Raw genomic sequence first — 22,132 nt, 5'->3', positions numbered from 1 at the left:
TACAGCTGACGTTGCAGTAACTCCTCCCGAACGTGTTGTTGCAGATTTGGACACTACAGATACTTCGGCACCACCAGATCTTTGCACTCTTCTTGACTTGGCAGAACCGCTTTTCTCCATCTTGCTCTTCTCTTTCCTGCTACTTCACGATGAACACACTAACTGTACAGAACATGTGGTACTTTATATACACCAACCCACATAACTCCCATCAACGTCATAGATTTTTAAATAGCACATAACGGAACATCTTGAGCAGGAAATCTCTCTCTCTCTCTCTCGCTCTCTCTCTCTGTGTGTTCTCTCTTTCGTATGTCCTCTTTCTCCCTCTCTCTCTCTCTTCCTATCTCTGTCTATCTCCGTCTGTTTCTCTCTCTCTCTCTGCCTCTTCCTCTTTCTCTCTCTCTCTCTCTCTCTCTCTCTCTCTCTGTGTGTGTGTGTGTGTGTGTGTGTGTGTTCTCTCTTTCTCATATCCTCTTTCTCTCTCTCTCTCTCTCTTCCCATCTCTATCTCCGTCTATTTCCCTCTCTTCCTCTTTCTCATTTTTCTTTCTCTCTCTCTTCTCTTTCTTTGAGTGGCTGGTGTCAAATCTCTACTTACATTATTTACATCGTATGGTATTATCATGTTCCTGTTGTTGTTGTGGTGTAAGATCCTTCATTGGTATTTCTTTATGTAAGATTGGGGCAAGAATATTAAGCCACTCTCGAAGTGTTTGAATAATTTTTTGGGCTGCAGCTTTGCCTCGATAAATATATGGAGGTGGATTATTTTTTCCATAAGTGTTTACTAATTTTAATCCAAAGCTACAAGCTTCATGCTTAGCTGTATGTGTTGTACTTGATACATTCGAATCTGGGATACATGTTTCTATTGGTTCTTGTATTGTTTCGAAATAAGTTCCATACAATGAGCAGTTTTTTCTCAATTCATCTTTTTATGCGGAAAATTGTCATTTTTTAAAAAAAACAATAGAAATTCGATCATGTCGAAAACTACTAATTTTCGGATGGGGTATCATATGGTCAAATTTATGCAAATTGTCTCTACTTTAACTCCTTTCAGGGAATACATCTAATTACCAGTCACCATGTATGTTGCTTTTCGTAGGTTATTTGAATTGTTTGCATTATGCACACATGTAGTCTACCCGTATCATACACTTTTTTTTCGCTGTCTGACAGATACAAATAAATGTCTGTGTCAACTGCAAATATTTGTCACGTGGTTGCACAGATATAGGTTAGACAATGCTGTTCAACATTTCGTAACAAAATCAGCAAATTTCTTTAGCCACCCTCTCCTATACACCCACCACATTACATATATATATATATATATATATATATATATATATATATATATATATATAATACATATACAGTGTATACTATGAGAGAAAATTTATGAAAATTCGCCTATGGGTCTGCCTCCCACCCCCTCAAAAAAATCCTGGGTACGGTCCTGCATGTTGCTGTGACACACAAGCTTCACTATACTGCACCTTCATTCTACGATGAATACCCATATGTTTAATACCCTCACTCGTCAAAAATCTGATCACAGAACCCTGTTCTTCCTTGGTGCATGTTGTTAGTGGGGAGGCCATCTTGAAAAGTAAAGTACTAGCAACAGCACCACCAAATCTCATCACTATAGCATAAATATTAAACATTTTATGACACTTTTAAGGTTTTAATTTACTCCTCCTCGTATAATAACACTAATTGGTCGTGGTTCTTTAAAATTTCTCATAGACTAAAGGCGGAGTTTAAAAAATGTTAACTCGATATTTTATGGTACTGATTGTGTAAGTTGCGTCTGAACCTCAGTCCTCCTGGTTTCATGATGAAATGCAATAAAACTATCAAGAAGTTCTAAATTGTTAGTACTTTAACTAATTTTACTTTCATTACACTGTAAAAGTGTCCTGGAAAAATAACGGTCTAAAACCGTCAATTTACGCATCCATCAAACTATCGTAAAAATGTTCATGACTTTTTTTTCAGTATTACATAGGTAATATAAGTAATGTAATGTTAATCGCTGAGTTTTTAAAAATATATTTATGGCACTAGCAAAGATAATGTATATTCATTATGTACATTAATGCGTGATGTGTATACAGTGGCGTGTTCAGAGAGAGGGTTGGTGGGGTCATATGCCCCAAATTTGGCCCATTACTCCTCAAAAAAATGTCAAAAGCAGGAAGCATGGCAAAATGAGGACTGACTACGTATACGTAAACCCCACCTCCCTTGTCGAAAATCCTGGAGACGCCACTGTATGTATATTTCTAATTTTTGTCTTGTTTCTATTTGAGAAAATTCCACGTGTTAACATCTAAAACTGCGCGAAGATTGAAACATCAGCCAATCCGAGACTTCCGTGGGAGAGAATTGTATCCAAACACACCACAGAATGTGCAAAGCCTACATTCCAAGAGAAGCATGGATCTGTAGAGGAAGAAACTATGAAGATATACGTCCAATGTGCACATGTACTTCTTGGATAATACATGTTAAATTAGAAATAATGTCAGATATATTTTCTTTCAATGGTTATACGAGGGTCGTTCCGAAACTAAAAGCTCCGGATACGCGATCGGGAGGCCATGTAAACTTAAACGAACATTTGCATCTTTCTTCTTAAGCGTTTAGTAGACGTGGACACTGAGAAGTGTGTTTTAAGTCCATTTTATGGTCAGATAGACTAATCGGACTTCACGTACAGTTCCATGTGGGTTCTGAACAACCAACTGTCCTATGTACCTCCAATGGGAATTAAACCCGGGGTCACGTGATACAAGGCGACAGTGAACACAGAAGCCATCTCACTCTGACGTGCAGAGTATTTGATATTTAATTATTGTAGCACTGCCACAGATTACAGCCCAAGAATTGAACAGTTCTCACTTGGCAAAACATTAGTGTTTGAAGGTAATCAGCAGAGGCGGCGATTAGGGGGGGGGGGCAAGGGGTGCAGTCCACCCCACTTTTCGCAACTTTTGCCCCCGCACTATGCTAAATCTTATCTACGAAGGGACTTATATACTGTCTTGCCCTCCCATTTTTGCTCCCTTGCACCCCCCCCCCTGGTTTTGGAACCCAATCACTTATGTATTTCGAGTAACTATATCTACTAGTAGTTCCCCGTGTGCATTAGTACTTTACACCGTGCCATGAAGGCGCATTTAGGGCTCAAGAACGTAGTACAAACGGTGCAGACACCAAATAAACTACTTGGCACCAAATCGACAAGTCGGTGTTGTACCGTGTAACGAAGTAGACGGTTCAGTGCAAAGAGGGTCAAAAAGTGCAGCGAACTAGCATGTACGGTGAAAAAAAAAAAACTGCGCATCACTCGCTGTGGTCTCGAGAGTGGTTACTTAAAAGGTGTAAGTTCTCAAATGTAAATTTTCTCCGTGAATTACGGTAAGGACATAAGGACATGAGGATAGGCATAATTAATTTGGTATGAATGTAGACACACCTGCAAATTATTAACACTAGTAAAGTAACCCCATAAAATTGAAAAACAAGACATTACTCATCTAACATCAACGAGACGCGGCGCAAAATTATGCGAAGTTTGACCGTTTTATTTGAAAACAAAGCTGTAGCTCATCCGTCGACTACAAGAGAAATAATTCTAAGCAAGCAATGCGTACATACAAGAAACATTAGTGATTCCATGTACGTACAGTACAAACGTAACTTGGGGATATCGCCACCATTTTAAGGTTTATCAAAATTTACGTTACGGGTAATTTCCCCCGAAACACACACGTAATAGAACGTATTCACAACTTATGGCGCAGTCCCTGTTCCTTTTTGCTCCTTAGTAACCTCAAAACCTAGTTGTTAGCGGCCAAGGAACATTTGGAACAGAAGTACATTGAAAAAGACATATGTACATACCTCACAGCAGTAACCGGAGCGTATTCACACACACGCACTCACTAACGAACCGTTCCGAAATATGTTCACTAATATTCCACTACCACACGAACGCGCACACATTAATTCAGACCCACTACAACTAGCGTCGGCACACCGCACGGTCTGTGCACCTGGGATGCAGCTCCCAAACGAGCATGGATGTGGCCCAGAGCGGACGATGTAACACCTTCGCGAAGCGGGTTTACTGAAAGCACGCTTGTCCACCACCTTTCTTGCTCAAAACCAACCCTTCGTCTTGTGACGTAATCATTGCATGCATTCGTTGTTAAGTTACGCATGTTAGCTTTAGGGCTCTTAGCAATAACGTCACAAGTCGAAGGGCGGGGCTAGACCAAAAAGGTGCTTGAGAATTATTGCCCGATAAGTGAGACCTGAAAAGAAGCGAAATGACCTTCTCACAGCAGAAATAGAGGATTAAATTGCTCATTTTACAAAACATTGAACCGCCCCTTCTCGATAATACATGAGTTATCGAGTTACAATAATGCAGAGATCTTTGACTTTACGATGGCATTGCTCAATGCATTTGCCAACAATTAGTAATAATGCTACTTTAATTTCCTTTTGTTTGCATTGTATTGTTCAAATGTAAACATTGTATAGTAAGCTGCGTATTGTAAGCAGTCATTGCCGGCCTCCGTGGCGTAGTGATTAGCATATTGCGCTACGACGCCAGGGATCTCGGGTTCGAATCCCAACCTAGGCATGGGTGTTATTTGTGAGCGTTCCTTAATACATTAGATCATATCATCACTCATTCTCATCTTCGCAATTAGCCAAAAGTATCAGAAATGCAACGTAACCATTCCACCACGAAGGTCGGCACATAGTATTATGAACAGACCTATAAATTACATTAAACGTATTAATTTAAACATTTATAATATTATTATTTCTGAGACATTTGTTTCGGAACTCCTACCCCCAGAAATATATTTCTAGATACGTGCATGGCTTCACCGACAATCTATAAACTCTATAATAATCGTATGCTAACTATACTATTATTACCTTATATGTTTCCAAGTGGCACTCCCTAGCATTTAGTATTTCTTGAGTTCCATTGCCCTCGTTCTGGTCCCATCCAAGAACTGGCCTTTGAGTCTTCGTAACCTTTTCTTCCAGATCTTTCTGCATGTTCAGCTTACGTAGAAATTCATACTCTTTCATTTTCCTTATTTCAGCGTCTTCTTCCACGTATCTTCCCATTGGTCCTGTAATTGTAAGGAAACTTGCTTATTCTGCGATTTCTTAAGAATGTTTAATAACCTATTTTGCACCCTCTTCTAATAATATGACAACCCTCACATCTACTTAAAAGGATGCGGAAAGAAGGGCGCCGTGAAACGAAAAAGTTTTGGAACGCCTGGACTAACACATCTGTAAAATTGGCATTCCCTAAGCAGGACGAAATAGGCTAGGCAAACGTTTCGCTCTTTCCGGTGTTCCGCTTCACTGTGAGTGCCGGAGAACTTACAAATCCAGCCACCTGAGGGCGTGTGCAACGCTTTGGCGCTGCTAAATTTCAAGGTTTTGCTAAATATAAAGAGATGCAGCAAAAACAAGCACCTAATCACGCATCCGCTTGTATGTTTATGTATCTATGTCGCAATGTTTTACAAAAGTTGATATCAGTGTGGTAAGATAGATTGAGAATTGTGCGAAGAAACAATGTGGTCAGACACGTTCTTTGGGAACATCTGTTTCAGAGTGTCTGTGCATTAAATTTACGAACTTCATTGAAGTGCGACTTTAAGAGCACTTGCTCATTTTTATTAATACTTCACAATTAAAACACGGATTTTCACACATCCATGAAAATGTGCAGTCTGAATCAATATGTGCTCAAGCTGTCAACACACAATATCGTGCATAATTAAATATAAAAATTACATAAGTAAATTTGATTTTGATACTTTTTCCAATGCATAACGTTTATTCCTTATAAAATTGAGAAGAAAATTTGCACAAGGGAAACGAGTTGTTAAATTTCTATTGCAGCTAAGATAGGTAGATTGATTGATTTGGTTTATTTTACTTCGCTTTTCTGCCACTTTTGGCTAATTGCGAAGATGAGGATGAAAGATGATATCATGAAATTGATGAAGGGACACTCGCCCATGCGCAGATCGGGATTGGAACCTGGGAACCCTGGCGTCGTAGCGCACTGTGCTAACCACTCCACCACAGCTAAGAAATAGACTAATGAAGTATTTTATGTGGAGTGAGGATAAGCTACTAGAGGCTGTAGAAATGTGGCTGTGGCGAAAGTGTACGTGTGAAATGGACAGACAAAGCAAGATTTAGCACTGTGTTGGAAAGAGTTGGTGAAAGAAGAGCAATACTGAAAGCGAAGAATAATAACTTAAGTGGTGACATGACAGGCATACATGACGCTTAAGGTCAAGATAGGATTCGTTGGAAAGTAAAGCCATTGTCACAATCATAATGTAGGTCTGCAATTCTGCTTCTTTAAAAATCCATCAGAAGAGCGAGTCAACGCGACAACAGAGGCTATAACATAGTGTTGATCACATAACCAAGATCGATAATATGTGGAGCCCAGGAACGTAGTATATTCTAGGCTAGCTAGACTATCTGCGAAGCCTGAAGTCTAGAGAATAAAATAGAAGGATAAAAATCGATCACAAATTGAAAATAATATTATTCATATCAGTGAGATGATGATGCTGATTCTGGAGTTCGCAACCTGATTTCTTATGAGTTGGTAACCTGATATCCTATGAGTTGGTAACCTGATTTCCTATGAGTTGGCAACCTGCTTTCTTATGAGTTGGCAACCTGCTTTCTTATGAGTTGGCAACCTGATTTCTTATGAGTTGGCAACCTGATGTCCTATGAGTTGGCAACCTGATTTCTTATGAGTTGGCAACCTGATTTCTTATGAGTTGGCAACCTGATGTCCTATGAGTTGGCAACCTGATTTCTTATGAGTTGGCAACCTGATTTCTTAGGAGTTGGTAAATTTATTTTTAATCATATATAGCCTAGGACCACGTAACATAGTGAGATGGCCCAGATCTTGGACTCAATATACGCCACTGGTGGAGCCCCACCTCTACACGCCCCCTGTGTGTCATGGCACGATACAATGCACGTGGGGGGTACCACAGCGCGCTGCAACGTCAAGGGTCCCGGGCATGGATGTCCGCAGGGAGGGGAAAGCAAGGTATTTTTTTTTCCAGGAGGGAACACTAGGCATATTTTCTCCCATAAAAATATTGTCCCCTAAAAAAAATATTGTTTCAATTTTGAAGTTGTCATGTTCACAATGCCCTTGAAATAACATATATTACTGGGACTGGAATGAAATCATATGTGTGAAATATGTATGTTTTGGTTGACTTCCATTTTCAAGGGGGGCCGTGGCAACCCCCTTCCGGACGTCCAAAGTCTCGGGTTCGAATCCCGGCGGCCTGGGCATTGGTGTCATTTGTGAGTGTCCATCAATTTCATCATATCATCACTCACCTCATCTTCGCGATTGGCAAAAAATTGCAAACAGCGACGCTAAATAAGATTTTTTTAAAAAATCGAACAATGCACGTTACAATATCTTACCTATAAGATCATGAGGTGACTTTCGCCCTGTTAATTTGCGGCCAAAGAACGTTGAGATCCCATATAAGGAGTTGAGTGGCACTTCTGCCTTCTCTGGTTGTTCATGGGACACCTTTGGCTTCAGCGCCTTCTTTGAGGTTGGAGCTTCTGCTTTCGAAGCAAACTTTTGTTTATTAACTTCGATTTCTCTATGTTCTTCCAGTAATATCTCCCTTTGTAAAGAGATCAACAAATTCACATAACATTAGAAATAATACAGGAACTCCCAACACACACAACTTCTTCTTTCTAACATTATTTAAACTGTATCTAACAGGGATTTGGGGATTAGTTTATTTCACGTCGCTTTTCTGCCACTTATGGCTAATCGCAATAATAAGGATGAATGGTGATAAGACGAGACTGAATGAATGAGTGGGTCAATTAGTTTCGGGCACAGCGGAGGGTCCACTCGTTGCAGCAAATGACGATGTGTGATACGACTGTGTCCAATAGGAAGCCGAGTTAAAATTACCTCGCCAGGAATGGTTAGCACAGCGCGCTACGAAACAAGGGGTGACAGTTTCGAATCCCAGCCTGAGCATGGGTGTTCCGTGTGAGATAAGCGACACAACACAAGCTGTCTGTGAGTCCAGTCGCCAGAGCCTCATTAACCTGTATTTTGCGACCCATGGAGTACTACGTAATGGAAAGTGACATTTGGAAGGTCACCCCTCACACACAACAGCTAAAATTAACGAACAGTGAAGGTATTCCCACAAAATTAATCCAACAGTATATTGGCTCAACTTGTCCCTTAAGGCTCGGCTGAACCTTTGGCATGCGAATAAGCGATTTCTTTCAAATAAATTTTCCTCTCCATTCGATAGACTTACGTAATCACGAAACTATTGATAATAAGTAGACAACAGTGAGAGGAAACTATACGAAAATTCACGTCAATGCTCTAGAAGGAATTCTAAGCGTATGTAGTTTTTCATATTTTGAAATATCCAAGAGGTTTTCGAATGGAGAGGAAAACTTGAAAAAAAATCGCCCATTCGCATGCCAAAGGTCCAGCCGAGCCGGGCATGCGATACAGTTTCCATGGAAGTCTTCCCAAGCTCTTCCGTCCTTGGCAGTGTGCCAACTTAGCTCTCTTAGAGCCAGGTCTGGCTCTTTCGTGCACTCGTTCGACTGTGAACTGGGACGCCCACCCCCGTGCTTCACTGTCATGCCATCACTGGTTCCGGCTCACATAGACCAACTTTTGTCATAATTATACATTTTGGACGTGACGTGATATTGTTATATTGGCTGCATCGCTCCACTCCCTCTTACCTCCCCAGCTACTTCTTTATAGCGCAATCCTTGACGTGAAATTGACATAATATTGTTATCAGGGAATTCTTTATTTTCGATTTCATACGACCATCGGTGGATTATTGAGATGGGCGATGCCGCCGGATCTAGATGTTGAAAACTAAGAATAAATTGTCATCAATTTAGAGTTAACGATAATAGCAGTGACCCACCCCTTTGACAATTAACATTACCCTAGAAGGCACTTTTTCCAGCCTTCGTAAATCTAGCTCCATGAAAGTCAGTTTTAACTCCATTTAATGTGAAATGTATTTCTATTATGCGCATCAGGTGTGGCAACACTGCCAGGATGCAAGGAGAAAATCATTGATCATATGGGAGTGTGATTTCATTCGTTCTCTTTGGAATATAAAACTTCCGATGGAATAGAAAAAGATGTCAACGGGAAGAGGACAGTTTGAAGATGAATTTCACCAGCGGAAAAGTCAAAACTTCCATTTGATTAGCCGTAACTCGATTTTGAAGTTGATTCCCCATAAGGAATACAAGGGATTCCGAAAATTCTTATTCATCATATTTTTCAAACATCGTGTCCAGCTTAATAATCAACATAAAAAACGCTTCCACTTGCAACATGGAGAGAAATTCATGGTCTTGGATACGCCCAGGGTTTTTTTCGGGCGATATTGAAATAAATGCACAATTGGTGCGTAACTGTATCTCCTGCCCTTAAAATAAATTGCAAGGAACTCACCTCAGCATTCCAGGCTTACAGGTTGCTGTTACCATAACAACATACGGAGTCTCCACAAGCTGCGGTAGGTAGACATATATCGGCAAAACATACGTGCAGTATCTCGTTGGAGTGAAAGCTATATCAATATTGAGAGGAGGGTGGTATTCCTTGATGATGCCTGCAATTAAAAAGTAAATCTTTACATAAGAAATATGTATAAATTTTCAAAGGTGTTTATAAAAGCATGCCAGGAGACCCAGGTTCGAATCCCGACCTAGGCATGGATCAGTTCATAACCGCCCCTGTGCACAATATTCCTAAAAAAAAAAGAACGTCAAAACCCAAGAAAATGTGAAAAATAAGGGCTGACTACTAAAGAAAGTATACGAATGCCCCCTTTTCGAAAATCCTTTGCACGTCACTGGTAAGGGTGTTCTTTGCGAGTGTCACTTGATCAGTCTCATCACATCATCACTCATCCTCATCTTCGCGATTAACCAAATCAATCAATCAAACATACATGTGTGTTTGTGTAAGAAAAGATTCTTACCTTCTAAAGGGCCAACCTCGAAGTCGAAATTCTGTTGAGGAAGAAAAACACGGAAGAAAACGTTCATCCTTGGAGTCGGTCGCAAAACAAAAGATCTCGTTACCCTGAAATCAATTAAAATTTCACAATAATAATAATAATAATAATAATAATAATAAATCTATTATCTTGCGCAGAAGGTTAGGAGCATCAGAGAAATGATATTTCAAATTTCAAACTAAGTTCCAATGTAAAGAGTAAAACATCTAATGGTAGCAGTTTTCTATTTTCCTGATAGTCAGGTGGAAATTTCTCCGACAGTATCTCCACATAAAGTGGCTCTCGGGATCACCCAATCTCTAATCATTGTGTGTGAATATGGCGGAAATCCTGGTACCTGGAGTGTAATGCTGATTACACTACATCGTTGTGGCAGAGATCGTGAATGGGTGGGGTCCTCTGTAAGTATGTGCCTTCATGGCGCTGTAGAAGTGCTATTCAATTGAAATCACATTAAGTCCTAAGAAATACCTACATGTTGTTTCATAATTCCATTCGGGATTTCGGAAGCCCGTTCCTCAGAGGCCAACTCACTCACAAGAATAAGAACATGGCAGGAAAGAGAGTAAATATCCAAGTTTTTTTTTATCCACTTTATAAATGTTCCATATGTCCTCCCTTGGTGACTCGACAAACGAAAAACGAACAGGTAGGCCGGGATCATCGCCTGAGACTGTGGACCGCATGCGAGCAAGATTACAGAATTGACCTCTGTCGAGCAACCGAATTTCGGAATCACGGACGAAATTATGAAACGCCCTGTATTTAAGTTACTGGGAGTAGATAATCAATCACAAATGTCAAATACAAACACATAGGGCATACATTCCGCAGAAAATTGATAGATGTATTTAGTTCATTTTACATTCCTTATCTGCCACTTTTGGCTAATTGGAAAGATGAGGTTGAATGGTGATGAGATGAGATGGATGAAAGGACAATCACAAACATACATGGACAACACAACAAGAGCCCCACAGACATGGCCGTAGGCAGGAAAAAATTTCGGGGGGGGGGGGTTCAATCATAATTGTTCCCATGGGCGTCGCCAGAAATTTGAATAATAGAAATAATAACAATAATTGTACAATAATAATTAAAATTTCATAATAATAATACTAATAATAATTATTATTATATTATTGTCATATCCTTGAGGGGGTTTACTCAATCCAGCAGATGAGTGAATATCCAGCACAACTTTCTTTTTTTTTTTTACGTTTCATACAGTGTGTACTGAAATGCACAATTATTATACTTCGTCATTAAACTTTAGATACCTTCAAGAAAAAGCTTTAAATGTTAGATGGAAATTTTAATGATAAAGTTTTTGTTGTTTGACTTTAAAATTATTTTTTTGGAATTTTGAAAAGTGTGGAACCAGTTATTATTTTTAAAAACTTAGACTGGTGCATGGATTGTAACCTCAATCGCGAACGTAATGGGCTAAGAAACTGGAGATCCTAGGTTTGAACTCCTATCAAGGGGGATTTTCGACTTTTTCGGACAGGGAATTTAAAAGCTGGAAAGGGAATTTTGGGACAATCATAAGGGAATCTTCAGTCTATATTTCTTGTGACGCAGGAACAACACTGGAAAGATAACAGCAGAAGTGAAAATGGAGCGGTCGCGGGTGGGCTATAGTTTCAACATTGTCTCCTTGTATTTTTGTGATGTTTCGAAAAAAAAAAAAAAATTGAAAATTTGTTACACATTTTGGTTTCTGAACTTCCATTAATCCAACATGTCGGAAGTTTCGGGGGGGTTTGAACCCTAGAAACCCCCCTCTAAATACGGCCATGTCCACAGAGGATTATACTGGCTGTGAGTCCAGACGCCAGAGCCTCGCTAGTCTGCAAAATGCAGCCCAGGGTGCACTACGTGGAAGGTAGGTTGACGTTTGGGTATCTTCAGAAAGGGTCGCCCCTTACTCCACCGCACAAAATAATTTCAAGAAACCTGGGTTTAATAAATCAACAGTATCTTTGCATGGACAAAACGCATCAATGGATTGGAATATTTTGTGGAATTGATACAGATCCCGAACCTATCACTCAGTGGCGTGCCCAAGATTTTTGAACGGGGGGGGGGGGGTTACGTACACTATAGTGTTGTTTTAATGTTTTGCCATTTTTTCTTGCCTTTGAAGTTATTTTGTTTAGGAAAAATGGGTCAAAAGGGGGAGTTATAACCTCCACCAATCAATTTTCGGCACGCCATTGCTGTCACTAATAAACTTAAGCTAAATATTAATGAGAGTGATCGCTTTTGATTACTGATGAACCTAGGGTTTGATCCAGAGAAAATTAGAAAATTCAAAAGATAAAATTTCAAGTGAAGCAAAATTCTTGTATTCGGTTTGGTTTCAGTATAAGATGGCACGAACATTTCCTATTGCATTTGATCAGTAATAAAATGTCAAGGATGTCAGGAAATTGTAAACACTCACGGAAATACACCAATACTCTTAATCTTCGGAGACTTAAAGGGGGTGTTCACACACATGCAGTGGCGCAACCACAGGGAAGCATTGCCCCCCCCCCCCCAACCTTGGAAGGAAATCAATTCTAGGGGGCAAACATTGACGACCAAGGGCACCTTCAGGGGGGCACAGAGGAAATATTGCCCCCTCGCTTTCAAATGTTCTGCAAATAAAAATACATTTTGTAAAATGTTCTTTCTCCTTCTTTTCTTACTCTTATCAAGTTCAGGGCCGTAGTTAGTGGGAGCCGAACGATGTAAATGAAAAAAGTTGTAAAAAGAGAGAATGCCATGGCGTCCCGTGAAATTATTTGCGGCCAGTGGCGCAACCACAGGGGATCTTGGAAGGAAGCCAATTCTAGGGGACTAGTGTTGCCCACGGGACGGGACGGGACAGGCTTTTAAAAAATCGAGACGAGACGAGATTGACCATGTGTCATAAGACAAACGAATATTTTCGAGACGAGACAGCATTTCCACGAGATTCCACGAGACGAGACAGGCCAAAATCCTGTCTCGTGGGCAACACTATAGGGGACAAACATTGAAAAAAGAAAAGCATGGCTAGCAGAATCGAAGAGTAGCAGGACAAAATTATACTCAAGATGAAATTAGTTTTTATATATTTCTTTGCATTTTTCTTCCAGACGGCCAAGAGCACCTGCAGGGGGGCACAGAGGGGCAATTGCCCCCTCGATTTCAAATTTTATGCAAATAAAAATACGTTTCGTAAAATTGTCTTGTTCGCTTTGCTCGCATTTTCTGCTTTTCTACAGTCTCATCAAGTTCAGAGCCATAGCTAGGGGGCGGCAGGAGTCGGACCTGGTCACCGAACGATCTAAAAGCTGTAAAAGAGAGAATGCCATGGCGCCCCGTGAAATTATTTGCGCCCTATTGAATCAATATTGTCTTGAGTTTGCAAAAATTGGATCTGTAAATTTACTTACTCGCTTCGCTCGCAACATGATTCTTCTCTATAATGCATTGTAAATTACTAGAGAGAGAAGTAAGACCAACTGTGTACTTCATACTGTTGTTGCTAAACATTTTTGTATTAAACGTATGAACAATCGTTTTGAGGAAAAGGAGCACACACATGTGAGAGACAATTTATATCATTTTTGCTGTTGGTTTGTTATGAGGTGGATGAATTGATTATGTAATGTATTTAAATAATATACTTATTTGTATTAAAAGAAACATTGAATACGTGCACAATTTTGTGTTAACATGTTGCATATGTATTTTCTTATGTCACGTCGCTCCATGTCGCATGTGTAAAATATATGTTCTACATGAAAGTTACACATGTCATATAATACCAGAAATGCCAATAGTAATAGTAATAATAATAATGCCATTATTATTATTATTATTCCTAATATTATCATTATTATTATTATTATTGGCACGTTTATCCTCCTGGTACTTGACCCCCCCAGAAAAAAAATTCTTGGTTGCGCCTCTGCACACATGCAAATTAACGACATTTTAATTTTCATTTTTCTTAAACTGCAAAATAACTGAATTTACCTCTGACCCAAAGGTATTAATCCAAAGTTTATTCGTGCTGGAATCTGTTGCTTTGGTATTGAAGGAGCAGCTTCAAGAGAAATCATCAGATTGCTGTCCCCTGCGGAAACTATCCTAAGCCAATCCTTGTAAGCCCTGAGGTCTTGTGGGTAGCAGGTGATATTAATCACTAAACACATTCCGACTGGGATCCAATTCTAAGGAATAAGAAATGTTTTATAAATGTAACATCGTCTATGAACCCAGCATTTCTTCAGTATTTTGGTTATTCTAATTATGCGTAACTACTTCGTTTATCTACGTCATCGGTTAATTCATTGTTCTTTGTGATTGTCTCTTCATCAGTATAACCACTCATCCTCATCTTCGCGATTTGCCAAATGTGGGAGAAAAGTGAAGAAAAATAAACCAAATCAATCAATCGTTGTTGATCATTTCTATTTTACGTCGCTTTTATGCCATATTTTGGCTAATCGCGACGATGGAGATGAATTGTGATAAATGAGATGCGTCCACAGCGAATCCCCACAGGGTCCAGGCTTCAGAGCCTCGTTAGCCTGCGAAAATGCAACCCAGAGTGGAAGAGAGGTTGACATTTGAATGCCTCAAGCGTAGATCGCCATTTTTATCAAATAGGGCGACGATGGTAAGTTAAGTGTTTAAACTGAAGGAGAAATCAGTGACCCTATCATTTTTATATATTCTATTTCGCATGTTCCATATTTCTAAATCCACTGATTTATCAAGATACACACCCTAACTCCCCTAAAATTGTTCACAAAGGCTCAATCTATTGTTACTTTGTCTCTAAATTTTTACTTACACCCAGTGGCGTGCCCAAGGGGGGTTTGGTGGGGGCTATAACCCCCCCCCCCCTTTGGCTCAGTATTCCTAAAAGAAAAGAACATCAAATGCAGGAAAAGATGGCAAAATGAGGGCTGACTACTAAAAATGAATACCCAACCCCCCCCTTTCGAAAATCCTGGGCACGGCACTGCTTACACCCCCTTAAATACGAACTTACACCCCCCTCCCCCAGATGAATATTTCTAGAAAAAAAAAACTGTCTAAATTCAATCCGGAACGATGCCACTCTTTGTGAAAATATACGAGATGCAGTCAAAAAGTATCTTTATCTTATTTCTCATGAACTAGTTTTCTCTGTCCGTTATGAGCTTTCGAGAGAAATGGCCTTGCACTTTTACACGGCTCATGTTGCTTTTGACGGAAAGATCTTCATTCTCAAACATCTGACAAAAGAGAAAAAGGACCACCAGGTTGTTTCGCGTTCTACATTGGAGCAAGAACTTCCTGAAACAAGACAAATTATTGAGTTGGCTGATTGACTGAGTTGGTTTACATTACTTCGCTTCTTGCCACTTTTGCCTAATCGCAATGTTGTGGATGAGTGATGATATGATGCAATTGATGAAGGGGCATTCACAAAGAACGTCCATGCCCAGACCGGGATTCGAACTCGGAAGTGAGATCAGCAACATGTAACAATTACGCACATAAAAATATTTAATAAGTATAAATATCAGTGTGAACTCATTGTGCAAAGTAAATTGCATTTGACTGATAGTCGTGAGGCGTATAGCGAAACTAAAATTTTAAATTCACACGAGGGAAGTAAAAGTTTTAACAATGTACCACAGAAGTTGATCTCAGTGTTTTGAGAAAGTACTTATCTCTGGTAAGAAATGTAAATGGCTATTTTCCATCTTGATTTAGTTTATTAGTGCTGCTATGCTTATAACTACACGGACAATATGTAAAGATCTACAGGAATAAGAATGTTGTACACTTACCTTCGCTTCATACTTGGCGTCGAAGAATATACTCAGCGGAGGAAGAATGTAAACCTTTTGTGTAGTACCTGAGATGTTGTATACAAACAGCTTCTCGGTTACTGGCGTTAAATCATCTTGATACACAACCTTTAAGGTTGGCGGTTCTACCTTTATCACGGAATTAAGGTTAGCTTTCTTGAAAGTTTCTGGAAAGAAAAGAATAAACGAAATGAATGTAGTCACCTATTGGCGTGCCTTGGCTTTTCTGTTTTGTCACCAAGGGCGTATTTAAGGGCGGGTTCAGGGGGTCAGAACCCCCCTTCCCCTCACACACACACACACACACACACACCGAAAGACTTGCTGAGAACTAGAATTAAATAATGAATATATACGTACTTGTTTAGCATGTGCAATCGATGGTATTTCCTCTGAACTTATTAGAAGACAAGGATTATATTCAGATAATACGGCTTTGAAGGACCAGTATTTATGATAATATACTCGTACATAAAATATTAATCAGGAACTTTACTTTTCGCCAACCGGATCTGACATACTTTTTATGTCAATAAATATTCAATTCTTCGTCAATTTGACATGAATTTCTTTGTCAAAAAACTTGTTTTTCATGCAAATAATGCCGATCTTAACTACAGGTAAACTAGATCATGAATATGTGCTGTTTTGTTATATATCTATTCTTAAACCGTCCTTTTACCTATTTATGTAATAACAACATTATAATGTTAATCAATTTATGTATTTTAATTAGTATACATTTTATAAAATATAATTATTTTATTGATTGATTGAGTTTGTGTCTTTTAAGTCCAATCTGGACTGGACTTACAGTTTAAAATGAGATCCGAACCACTATGTGCTTCCACCGTATAATTATTTTAATTTAAACATTATTAGCTATTATTATATTACTATTCCTGAAACACTTGGTTCGGACGGGGAGCCCCCGAAATATATTTCGTGTTTGGTAGTCAGAGCTATATTTTACCACGTATCTTGCTGTATTTTACGTGTTTTGTTTTAGGAAATCCTTGTGCAAAAGTTGGAGTTGGAGGTGGAGGGGACATAATTCCACCAATCCACTCCTGTCTATAAATTTGTATTTAAATATCTTTGAACTTCATCACGATGACGCCACTAAAAAATGTCCTCTGTTACTTTCCAGTTCCTTCATAACATTATATACATGACATTATTTTTATAATGCCATGCCTCCTCGATGGCGTAGTGGTAGCGTCGTCGCCTTGTAATCAAGGGGTCACGGTTCGATTTCCGGTGGAGGCACATAGTGGTGGGGATTCCAATTTATACTGTAGGTCCAGTCTCGATACTTACTGTGCATAAATGGACTTAAAACAACAAATCAATCAATTAATCATTTTATAATGCCGATTCTTCTGCATTAAATATATACACAATATTTTCGACAATTACTGTTTGCTACAATTTTTGTATCGACGTCCTTCTTTTGTGGAGAGGAATATATACATATAAAGTACATATTAAATCTCTGAGAAATTTTGTAGGATGAACTTCGAAAGTTCTACTTGTCTAAGAGTAAGTTCGGGAGGATTTTATTCGAATGTTCATAAGTTGGTATTAATGAAAATTAATTTACTTTTTAAGTTTATCTGTTCACTCTCTCCGTGCGGTTTTCTATGTAAATTCCTTCGCTAATCTCAACAGTAACAATAAAAGCGTATAGGTATTAGGTTACACATAAATTTGAAACTCACGATCTGATATTGCTGATGTAAATTACAGAACAGATCCTTTTGCATAACATTGTATATTATTATCATTATTAGAGCCTGGATTTTTAGGCACTAATACGCAGGCAAAAGGCACTAAAATTGAAAAATAGACAGTAAAACTACAAAGGAAATATGATATAGCTAACAGGGAATTTCAAATAGCACAATAATGAGAAACGTTGCATTTAACTCAATCATCCACAATTTAATACGTACAAATAATCCAAACATGATATTTTTATGTGAGAAGAAATACAACGTAAACTTTATGACTTCCCCCCAAATTTTGAACGAGGTGTGTGTGTGTGTCAGAGAGAATAAACGCATGGAAAATGTATTCTACAGGAAAGCGTGCTTACTGAGCAACAGTATTATGTGACATGACAGAATTTTTCGTACATTACAATTTATTAGCAATGCGCTGACATTAAAATATAATATTATTATTAGTTAGAAAAATATACATAAAAATACTTACTGTTACTAAATACATTTGCCCAAATACGTCTGTGTTTTTGAACTGCTTCATGTGAAGATTTTGGAAGAGGAATGTCTTCCGAGAAGAGCTCATCTTCGTAGTCTTCCTCGAAAGTTGTAGAACTTAAAGGTGAAACCGAATATTTCTCAACTATATCATTTAAATCGGAAGTCACGAGATCCTCATTTGAAAAATCACCGAAATGCAAATCGAAATCCGAAGTTTCTTCTGGATCCATTGTAATTCGATAATATCCAAGATGCTAACGTGATGTCCCATACAAGGAAGATTGCTTCAAAGAATTTAAGAGTATCGGTCGAGTCGAATCAACTGCGATCTCATGACGTATTCTTGGCGTAAGAAGACCATGCCTTCTTATACAGTATGTAACATTGTTATTCGTACACATAGAATTTCCGAGGAAAAAATGTCATATCTACTAGTAAATATAATCATTTTCATATGTACCTGGAAATTAATGTTAATGAAGGTTTCACCAACAAATGTCAATAAAAATGTATGTTCAAAGTATATAAACAGAGCATATAATTTGTGTGAAAAGAGAAAAACACGCTGTTTCATGCAACATTGTTATTCGTACAGGCAAGAGTTTCAATCTCCCTCGCATACAGCGCCACCGCTATTCGGGCGATTTCGTGCAGTTTGGAACTTCGTAACAAGTTTGAACATGCAGGCGCGCTCCCCGTCAAGCGGAATGCTGGCGTAGGTATTGTTGTAGGCCTATCATCTATCTATCAGCGTGTTCGAAATGGGCAAAGTGAAGGAACTTAGTTCCGATGTGAAGGATGTTATTATAAATTTGGCTCTTAGAGGTTATTCGTTAAGAAAAATTGGAAAAACAGTCAATAAATCACATTCCACAGTTCAATACATAGTAAACAAATTTAGAGAGGAAGGTTCAACACAGAATGCGCCGAGAAAACCAAAAGAGAGACGGTTCAATAAACGTGATGAACGCTTTATTTTAAAAAGAGTGCGAGAAAACCCCCGACTAAGTGTTCCTCAGTTACGACCGTTAGTAGAAAATGTTGCTGGCAAGATGATGTCCGATCAAACTGTCCGACGTGCCTTGTGGAAGCATGGATATCATGGCAGAATACAACGAAAGAGGCCGTATGTAAATAAGGTGAATCGCAGGAATAGACTTTCATTCGCGAAAGAGGACCAGCAATTTTGGGATAATGTCATATGGTCAGACGAGTCCAAGATTAATATATACGGGTCCAAGATTAATATATACGGGTCAGATGGGATAAATAGGGTCTGGAGAAAATCAAATAAAGACAATAATCCAAGATTAATATATACGGGTCAGATGGGATAAATAGGGTCTGGAGAAAATCAAATAAAGACAATAATCACATTAACACAGTTCCAACAGTTAAACACGGTGGTGGGTCATTAATGATTTGGGGCTGTATGTCGTCCAAAGGGTTGGTACCATCCAGTTTATTGTCTATTTGGAAATATTGAAGAACAATGTAAAGCAAAGTGCCCAAAAAATGGACATGCTGCCTATCTACAGATTCCAACAAGACAATGACAATAAGCATAAGGCGTGAGTTAACATGAATTGGCTAATATGGAATGTGCCCAAACTACTACAAACACCAGCTCAAAGTCCAGACTTAAATCCCATTGAGCATTTATGGGTAATTTTGAAGAGGCGAGTCCATAAAGCAAGCGTCAAGTCCAAACAAGAGTTGAAAACTGTTGTGCAAGCCGAGTGGAATAAAGTAAGATCTGAAACATGTCGGAAACTGGTTAATTCTATGAAGAACAGGTGCCAAGCAGTAATTAAAGCCAAAGAATACGCATCAAAGTATTAGAACTGTCACTCAATTTGCTCTGAATATACTTTTTTCTTTTATATTATTAAGTGTACGAATAGAAAAGTTGTACAAAAAATGGCATGTTTCTCTTTCAATTTCATTTAATTTATTATTGTCATTGGTTATACAGAATTTGGGTAAGATTTTATGTTCCTAATGATATTAGTTATTGAATTGTAAAGAAACAATTTCAAAAGAGTGTATTTCCTTTCAGATATTAAAGCATTTTCTTTGAAAATCCTTGTGTACGAATAAGAATGTTACATACTGTAAATATTTCTCAGAAGATGGTGGTAAGACGAACTTACAAATAAAAACTAGTATACATATCTATGCGTTAGTATTGTACTATGCAGTTATCAAGAATGTTACAAATGAAATGAATGATTATCTGTGTTTGGAAGTAACTAACAAGTAAGAGTTAACTCTTTTCGAGGAATTAACTGTGACAGGTTTACTTTCTTCATTAAAAGTAGCGTTTTCAACAGTTACTTACTGTTACTTTACCTTGATTGATTTGGTTTATTTTACTTCGCTTATCTGCCACTTTTGGCTAATCGTGAAGATGGAAATGATTGATATGATGAAATTGATGAAGGGACACTCACAAAGAACACCCATGCCCAGGGATTGGAACCCGGGACCCCTGGCACAGTAACGCGATGTGATAACCACTCCGCCACGGTGGTTGGCTGTTAACTTGAAAATTTGTAACGGGGGGTAAGTGATAAATTTGGCAACACTGTTTCCAACTAGCTACTTGTCTTCTCTGGATGCTAAGGTGAATGGATTTTCGTGAAATCTTCAAAGGAAAAGAAGCTAAGCCTTGTTCCCTGCTAGGTTTAGAACACGTACGGTTTATTGCAATTCATCATTGCTAATTGCATGAAAACTTCAGTATTTTGGGTGGATTATGGCATTCATTTGGACCGTAGTATTCGAGCAGGCACTTAGCCAGGGGTGGGCTTGGAAAATGTTGTAGACCACTGCACTGAGATTTACTTGATTTGATTAGTTGTGTTAAGTCCACTTTAAGCACAGTAAGACTAATCGGGACTGGACCTACAGTTTAAAGTGGGATCCGAACCACTTGTGCCTCCACCGGGTGTCGAACCCTGGACCCCTTCATTACAAGGCGAAGACTCTACCTCTGCGCCATCGGGAGGCCCGCACTGAGATTTACATTGGAACGTAATACGTAATTCCATTCAAACTTATATTTTCCTAAACGAAGAGTTTCTTGCCTATCGATAATAAAAATGTGTTTTGTAAATCCTTTAGATAATGTACGTACAGTGGGATCCATGAGTATTAACGTGAAAATTGTCCATGAGTATTATCATTACTTTTTCTCTTACATCCTGTGTGTTTTAAAGCAATGGATTTTTATGTATACTGGTGCAGAAGTTGTCAACAGCTTGTTTTGAGTTTTCTTTTAATTCTTGAAGCTCTTATGGGTCAAATAGAGTGCACGAACATGGTGATGGACAATTTGCACGGTAATACTCATTGATCCCACTACATAGTCATCATATGTTTCAGAAAATGACATGCTTGTGAAACTAACAATTAATATATTAAATTACAACGGCAGGTTAGTTCAAATGAGCTAAATAGCATTGCACAAAGATCAATTTACTTATCCTCTCGAAGATAAATTCCGAGTTACGTCCATGTTCAATTTTTTTTTGTTTCCATGATCTCGGATTCCCGCACACCCTTTCTCTATATACTAGTTCTCAAAAAGAACTATGACAATTGTGTAACCTATTTTACCTAATAGTTCATAATTTATTATGCACATCAGCTGAACTCTCTCCAGTGTGGCGTGCCCAAGGGGGGGTTGGTGGGGCTCATTTCCTACCTCCTTTGGCCCAGTATTCCTAAAAAAAGAACGTCAAATGTAGGAAAAGAAAAATGCAAAATGAGGAATGACTACCAAAAATAGTGTACGTAACGCCTTCCTTTCGAAAATCCTGGGCACGCCACTGACTCTCTCATCAAAACAAATCTTCTTTAACACCGAGTTGTTTGCCATGTTCGTT

General features: G+C 38.7%; 1 protein-coding gene across 1 annotated transcript in view; it reads right to left on the bottom strand.

Annotated features, from left to right (window-relative positions):
- Nucleotides 1–18,500, bottom strand: part of LOC145998303 (cilia- and flagella-associated protein 221-like) — a 113,760-nt gene extending 95,260 nt beyond the window's left edge. Inside the window, exons 1-7 of the mRNA XM_083134706.1 lie at nt 18,235–18,500; nt 15,997–16,184; nt 14,186–14,382; nt 10,133–10,236; nt 9,601–9,760; nt 7,545–7,756; nt 4,974–5,176 (exon numbers count right to left, since the gene is read on the bottom strand). Of these exons, the coding sequence (XP_082990832.1) occupies nt 4,974–5,176; nt 7,545–7,756; nt 9,601–9,760; nt 10,133–10,236; nt 14,186–14,382; nt 15,997–16,184; nt 18,235–18,472 (1,302 nt within the window). The 5' untranslated portion in view covers nt 18,473–18,500. The remainder of the gene's footprint in view (nt 1–4,973; nt 5,177–7,544; nt 7,757–9,600; nt 9,761–10,132; nt 10,237–14,185; nt 14,383–15,996; nt 16,185–18,234) is intronic.
- Nucleotides 18,501–22,132: the final 3,632 nt, after the last annotated feature.

This window comes from Lepisma saccharinum, chromosome 14 (genome assembly GCF_977018435.1).
Source record: "Lepisma saccharinum chromosome 14, izLepSacc3.1, whole genome shotgun sequence".
Lineage (NCBI taxonomy): Eukaryota > Metazoa > Arthropoda > Insecta > Zygentoma > Lepismatidae > Lepisma > Lepisma saccharinum.
The sequence above is the reverse complement of the archived record's forward strand: the minus strand, read 5'-3'. Positions and strand labels throughout refer to the sequence as shown.